At 42.3% G+C, this 7,839-nt stretch overlaps 1 protein-coding gene across 1 annotated transcript; it reads right to left on the bottom strand.

Annotated features, from left to right (window-relative positions):
• Window positions 1–1,022: 1,022 nt before the first annotated feature.
• On the bottom strand, window positions 1,023–1,460 carry LOC123738753 (histone H2A-like). The gene has a single exon (XM_045713500.2). It carries the CDS (start codon window positions 1,427–1,429, stop codon window positions 1,043–1,045), a length of 387 nt encoding a protein of 128 aa, XP_045569456.1. The 5' UTR covers window positions 1,430–1,460; the 3' UTR covers window positions 1,023–1,042.
• Between the last annotated feature and the right edge of the window lie 6,379 nt (window positions 1,461–7,839).

Genomic DNA, 7,839 nt, shown 5'->3' with positions numbered 1-7,839 from the left:
CTTGTCTTATCCGGTGTCCTGTGTGAATTTGAATATGCTCTCTCTAATTCTCTCTTTCTCTCTTTCTGTCTTTCTCTCGGAGGACCTGAGCCCTAGGACCATGCCTCAGGACTACCTGGTATGATGACTCCTTGCTGTCCCCAGTCCACCTTGCCGTGCTGCTGCTCCAGTTTCAACTGTTCTGCCTGCGGCTATGGAACCCTGACCTGTTCACCGGACGTGCTTGTTGCACCCTCGACAACTACTATGATTATTATTATTTGACCATGCTGGTCATTTATGAACATTTTAACATCTTGACCATGTTCTGTTATAATATCCACCCTGCACAGCCAGAAGAGGACTGGCCACCCCTCATAGCCTGGTTCCTCTCTAGGTTTCTTCCTAGGTTTTTGGCCTTTCTAGGGAGTTTTTCCTAGGGAGTTTTTCCTAGCCACCGTGCTTCTTTCACATGCTTTGCTTGCTGTTTGGGGTTTTAGGCTGGGTTTCTGTACAGCACTTTGAGATATCAGCTGATGTACGAAGGGCTATATAAATACATTTGATTTGATTTGATTTGATTCTGGCCATGGCGCTAGCTAGCTTCCTTCTTTCACAGTCGGAGTATAGCCTCCAAATGCCTATGTGAAGTTTATAAAGCCGGCAGCGGCGTCTGCTGATTGGACACCATCTCCACACCACCCTGATTGGCCCGTTGCGGAGGCCTCCTCCGAGGCCCATTGGACGGGAGGCTCGGCCTCTCCGTGCCGCCCCAAAATGCAACCCCCACCCTCGCCGAGGCGAGCTTGGGTCTTTTGTTAGGGCCGACACTTTACGCGCAATAATAGTCACCGATCGAATTCTAGCCTAGGTGTTATTGTTCATTTAAGGCCTCATGATAGTGTGCCGTGTATGTAACAAAGAGTCGAAATAGTTGGGTATACACCCACTCAATATGTGGCAGTCATAGAAAGGACACTTTGCGCTTTTGCAGAGCTAGGTGGTTGGCTCTTAAAAGAGCCTTTGGGGGTTGAGTAGTCAAGTTGCAGCCGCAGTAGCGATTTTACTTGGCTTTGACGGCCTTCTCAGTCTTCTTGGGGAGCAGCACTGCCTGGATGTTGGGCAGCACACCACCCTGAGCGATGGTCACGCCGCCAAGCAGTTTGTTCAGCTCCTCGTCGTTACGGACGGCCAGCTGCAGGTGACGGGGGATGATACGAGTCTTCTTGTTGTCACGGGCAGCGTTGCCGGCCAACTCCAGGATCTCAGCAGTCAGGTACTCGAGCACGGTGGCCAGGTACACTGGTGCGCCAGCGCCCACACGCTCGGCGTAGTTGCCTTTGCGCAGCAGCCTGTGCACACGGCCCACGGGGAACTGGAGTCCGGCACGGGATGAACGTGTCTTTGCCTTGGCCCTGGCCTTGCCTCCGGTTTTGCCTCTTCCGCTCATATTGGTAGCTTCAGTATGTCACAGAAAGTCTGAATGAGCCGCTGGGCACCTTGAGAGCCTTACTTATACCTCGCCACAAGAGGCAGCGATTGGCCACCGGGCCGGTGTGGCCTTATCCAATTGGAGTGAGGGACAGACAGACAGCCAGCCCTAAGCCCGCCCGCCCGCCCGCCCGCAGGCAGCTGAGTGAGAAGGGCTAGGCTACTCTGTTTCCCTCCGACTTTGTGAGAAATCAAATCACTGAAATCATCCAAATGGGAAACACATAGATAGCTGCACTATTCGCTGGGATTTCCAATACGCTATAGTATTAGGATGCTTCTGATGATGATGATTAACACATCACAGCAGCCTGCCTCTGGTCGAGAGTGGCTCATAATACAAAGAAATGGCTGGTGAGGGTGCAGCTGTCCTCTCCAGTTTGAATTCCAACCCACTATAGTATGTATTCTTCTTATTATGAAGATCAATATGACATGTAACACATCTTAACACATCACAACAATGGCTCATACACAAATGACTGGTGAGGGTGCTGCACTATTATTCTATTATATGCCTCTCCCAGAGTGGGAAAACGTTGTGCGTAAAAGTAGCCTAGTGTGCGTCATTTCAGTTCTTTTGAACGACAAGTAGTACATGGAATAACATGCGCTTTTATGGAAAGAGGTGGGTGGCTCTTAAAAGAGCCTTTTGTGGTAACAACATGTGTCGAGTAGAACACCGTTTGTAATAGGTTTACTTCTTCTTGGGGGCTGCCTTCTTGGCCTTGGCTGCCTTGGGCTTGGCGGCTTTGGGCTTCGCTGCCTTGGTAGCCTTCTTGGGGCTCTTGGCCGCCTTCTTGGCCGCTGCGGCGGGCTTCTTCACCTTCTTTGGGCTATGATAGCTGAGGTTCATAGCTAGGTTCTGAACTAATATTTATACCAAACGTTTTAGGGTCCATACACAGATCGGCTACATAGCTAGCTACACATCCACAGGTATACAGGTATTTTTTATCCTCCACTGCACAATAAGCAAGAAAAGAGTTAGCTAGCTACCTTACTTCAGCTGCATTGCAAGACAAATATCAGCCAGGCAAGCTTACAAAATTTTACATTAAATGTGCAGTAAATGCTTTAGCTAGCTAGATTCTTTACATCCACTGTTTCACAAGAGGACAACCTGGTTTGCTGGTTGTTTCAGGAGTCCCTAAAACATTAAACAAACAGAATTACAATTTCATACTCATGTCATAATGCCAATAAAGCTAGCCAGCTAGCTGGCTAATGTTAGCTAGCTTACTAAATAGCGATTTTCGTAAATTAACTTAATGACAGAAAAAAATATGCATAATATTTTGTCTCTACATGAACTAAAATATTCCTCTCAACGGTACATTTTTTTTCTCGCATGATTCGTTATGATGTTATAATTACTTAACCTCTATGGGCTAGGTGGGACACTTGCGTCCCACCTACGTAACAGCCACTGCCAGCCTGTGGCGCGATTTTCAAAACCTTAAAAATCCTATTACTTCAATTTCTCAAACATATGACTATTTTACAGCCATTTAAAGACAAGACTCTCGTTAATCTAACCACACTGTCCGATTTCAAAAAGGCTTTACAACAAAAGCAAAACATTAGATTATGTCAGCAGAGTACCAAGCCAGAAATAATCAGACACCCATTTTTCAAGCCAGCATATAATGTCACCAAAACCCAGAAGACAGCTAAATGCAGCACTCACCTTTGATGATCTTCATCAGATGACAACCCTAGGACATTATGTTATACAATACATGCATGTTTTGTTCAATCAAGTTCATATTTATATCAAAAACCAGCTTTTTACATTAGCATGTGACGTTCAGAACTAGCATACCCCCCCGCAAACTTCCGGAGAATTCGCTAACATTTTACTAAATTACTCACGATAAACGTTCACAAAAAGCATAACAATTATTTTAAGAATTATAGATACAGACCTCCTCTATGCACTCGATATGTCCGATTTTAAAATAGCTTTTTGGTGAAAGCACATTTTGCAATATTCTAAGTACATAGCCCAGGCATCACGGGCTCGCTATTTAGACACCCGGCAAGTTTAGCACTCACCATAATCATATTTACTATTATAAAAGTTTGATTACCTTTTGTTGTCTTCATCAGAATGCACACCCAGGACTGCTACTTCAATAACAAATGTTGGTTTGGTCCAAAATAATCCATCGTTATATCCGAATAGCGGCGTTTTGTTCGTGCGTTCCAGACACTATCCGAAATAGTAAAGAAGTGTCGCGCGCATGGCGCAAGTCGTGACAATAAAATTCTAAATATTCCATTACCGTACTTCGAAGCATGTCAACCGCTGTTTAAAATCAATTTTTACGACATTTTTCTCGTAGAAAAGCGATAATATTCCGACAGGGAATCTCCTTTTCGGCAAACAGAGGAAAAAATCCCAAAGGCGGGCGCGGTCGGGGTCACGCGCATAAGCCCAGTGTCCCTTGATCGGCCACTTGAGAAAGGCGATAATGTGTTTCAGCCTGGGGCTGGAATGACGACATTCTGTTTTTTCCCGGGCTCTGAGCGCCTATGGACGACGTGGGAAGTGTCACGTTAGAGCAGAGATCCTTAGTAAATGATAGAGATGGAAAAGAAGTTCAAGAAATGGTCAGACAGGCCACTTCCTGTAAAGGAATCTCTCAGGTTTTGACCTGCCATTTGAGTTCTGTTATACTCACAGACACCATTCAAACAGTTTTAGAAAATTTAGGGTGTTTTCTATCCATATGTAATAAGTATATGCATATTCTAGTTACTGGGTAGGAGTGGTAACCAGATTAAATCGGGTATGTTTTTTATCCAGCCGTGTCAATACTGCCCCCTAGCCCTAACAGGTTAACATTTGCTTCCATCGTAGTATTTCTGTCCGCCATCTTGGCTGAAGAAGGTCCTTGGGTCGCCTAGCGTCAAATGCGTCATGGGAACCACTCGATATGATTGGTCATCTCTCCGCCCTCACCGCTTTCCTTCCATTGAAAAATGAATGTGAAGCGGTGTTTCACCGCTTGCTAGTGTACACGGGGCATTACATTAATGTAAAGAAACTGAGAGTCATGATCGATGGCAACTCATTGTATGCACGCATGACTGTAAGTAGCTTTGGATAAAAGGGTCTGCTAAATGGCTTATGATTATTATTATTACTCCCTACCCCACGTGTTTAACCTCTTGGGGCTAGGTGGGACGCTAGCGTGCCACCCGTGGTGCACTCCATCAACAGCAGGTGCATTTCAAGAGCGGCAAATTTGAATCCAAATAAATGTCAAAATTCAAATTTTTCAAAAATACAACTATGTTACACCATTTGAAAGATAAACATCTCCTTAATCTAACCACGTTTTACGATTTCAAAAAGGTTTTACGGCGAAAGCATAAATTTAGAGTATGTTAGGACAGTACATTTACAAGAGTTGTGTGTAATGTTTTGTCAAGTCAAAGACAGGGTCACCAAAACCATAAAACCAGCTAAAATGATACACTAACCTTTTACAATCTCCATCAGATGACACTCCTAGGACATTATGTTAGACAATGCATGCATTTTTAGTTCTATCAAGTTCATATTTATATACAAAAACAGCGGTTTACTATGGCATTGATGTTGAGGAAATCGTTTCCCTCCAATAACCGGCAGTCAAGTCAGCGTCACAAATTAAATAATTAAAATTAGAAAACATTGGTAAAATATTATATTGTCATTTAAAGAATTATAGATTTACATCTTTTGAACGCAATCAACTTGCCAGATTTAAAAATAACCTTACTGGGAAATCACACTTTGCAATAATCTGAGCACTGTGCCCAGAAAAATACGCGTTGCGATACAGACTAGACGTCATGTTGGGGAGATCTAAAATCGAAAATACTATGTAAATAATCCATTACCTTTGATTCTCTTCATCAGATGTCACTTCCAGGTATCACAGGTCCATAACGAATGTAGTTTTGTTCAAAAAAGCTCATCATTTATGTCCAAAAATCTCCGTCTCGTTAGCACATGATGTAAGCCAGCCGGACTTCTCGTCATGAACGAGGGGAAAAAATATATTTCCGTTCGTTCAAACATGTCAAACGTTGTATAGCATAAATCATTAGGGCCTTTTTTAACCAGAACATGAATAATATTCAAGGTGGACGAATGCATAGCCTTTTATAACGTATTGGAACGAGGGTACCCAACATGAAGTAGCGCGCCAGGTGTCTAATGGGACATCACCGTTCCATGGCTCTTGTTCGGTCAGATCTCCCTCCAGAAGACTCAAAACACTTTGTAAAGGCTGGTGACATCTAGTGGAAGCAATAGGAAGTGCCAAAATATTCCTAAACCCCTGTGTTTTTCAATGGGATAGGTTTAAAGTCAATACAACACATCAGGTATCCACTTCCTGTCAGAAAATGTCTCAGGGTTTTGCCTGCCAAATGAGTTCTGTTATACTCACAGACACCATTCAAACAGTTTTGGAAACTTTAGAGTGTTTTCTATCCATATATAATAAGTATATGCATATTCTAGTTACTGGGTAGGATTAGTAACCAGATTAAATCGGGTACATTTTTTTTATCCAGACGTGCAAATGCTGCCCCCTAGACCCAACAGGTTAACCTACGTCACTTGTTTTAAACTACGTCGGTTGTTTTTTTTAACCAACTTCGCCGTCGGCCAGAACGAGGATTTGCCTGACGCCCGGTGGCTGGGAAAGCAGCAACGTTAAACCGGGACACCGACAGGATCTCCTCGCTGAGTGTTTTAGGGTGCTTGCCCAGTATCCTCATTTGGCCTCTGTTGTCTTGCACCGTCACTAGTTCCCACTGCCACAAAGTCATAAACCCCGCTTATTTCTACCATTTATATATATATTTTTTTTTTATCTGATTTTTTTTAAACCTAACCATACTGCTAACCTTATGCCTAACCCTAAATCAAGACAAATAAATAAATAAATAAGGAAATTGTTGTTTTCATGAATTTGGACGATATAGACCATTTTTGACTTTGTGGCTGTGGTAACTATTGGAAACCGGCGGCTGCGTTTTGGAGAAAGATTTGCCGTAATGGTGTAAATTCAGCTTCCGGAGCTAGTTACTTAGCGCAGTCGGCATCGAATATACCGGAATATCGCTTAAATTAGTTTATGTAAGGAATATTTGTTTAAAATATTAACATACATTCATACATAGCTAACTTGTAATTTAACAGTCAGTCACTTGTTAGCCAGCTCACGCTAAGTTATCGTCGACAGCTAAAAGCTAACAAATGCTAACCCTCGCTAACTAGCGTTACGTTGCTTGTTATTTACCTGCTATTCTTAGCTACATCTACTGGAAAAACAATATGGACCTAACGGTAGATTTTAAAATTGTAATTGAGACGATTATAGTTCATCCCTCTAGCTAACATAGTTAGCTGAATCATTTTGGTTGTCATTATATATATATATATATATATATATGTGTGTGTGTGTGTGTGTGTGTGTGGGTGTAAGTCCGGGCAAGGAGTACCCGGAAGGGAAGAGCAGCTACCGCTTTTGTTAACTAGTTCAACGTTATAAAACCGAAGACAGTTTTAACTGTAACTAATAGCTGCAACGATTTGACCTGCTTTCACAGCATTTTAAAGACAAGACTCTCGTTAATCTAACCACACTGTCCAATTTCAAAAAGGCTTTACAACGAAAACAAAACATTAGATTATGTCAGCAGAGTACCCAGCCAGAAATAATCAGACACCCATTTTTCAAGCTAGCATATAATGTCACAAAAAACAAAACCACAGCTAAATTCAGCACTAACCTTTGATGATCTTCATCAGATGACAACCCTAGGACATTATGTTATACAATACATGCATGTTCTGTTCAATCAAGTTCATATTTATATCAAAAAACAGCTTTTTTACATTAGCATGTGACGTTCAGAACTAGCATTCCCACCGAAAACTTCCTGTGAATTTACTAAATTACTCATGATAAACGTTCACAAAAAACATAACAATTATTTAAAGAATTATAGATACAGAACTTCTTTATGCAATCGCCATGTCCGATTTTAAAATAGCTTTTCGGTGAAAGCAAATTTTGCAATATTCTGAGTATATAGCCCGGCATCACAGGGCTAGCCATTTACACACCAACCAAGTTTAGCCCTCACCAAAGTCAGATTTACTATAAGAAAAATGGTCTTACCTTTGATGTCTTCATCAGAATGCACTCCCGGGACTTCTACTTCAATAACAAATGTTGGTTTGGTTCAAAATAATCCATCGTTATATCCAAATACCGGCGTTTTGTTCGTGCGTTCAAGACACTATCCAAGGGTAAAGAACGGTCACGCACCCGACGCATATCGTGACAAAAAAATTCT

The sequence above is a fragment of the Salmo salar genome, unplaced genomic scaffold (assembly GCF_965601325.2).
Source record: "Salmo salar unplaced genomic scaffold, fSalSal1 ptg000645l, whole genome shotgun sequence".
In the NCBI taxonomy this organism is placed as follows: domain Eukaryota; kingdom Metazoa; phylum Chordata; class Actinopteri; order Salmoniformes; family Salmonidae; genus Salmo; species Salmo salar.
This window is presented reverse-complemented; position numbering and strand designations above follow the sequence as displayed.

Bases quoted from the DNA above. Each gene is read 5' to 3' on its own strand.
- LOC123738753 (XM_045713500.2), bottom strand. From the start codon at position 1,429: ATGAGCGGAAGAGGCAAAACCGGAGGCAAGGCCAGGGCCAAGGCAAAG.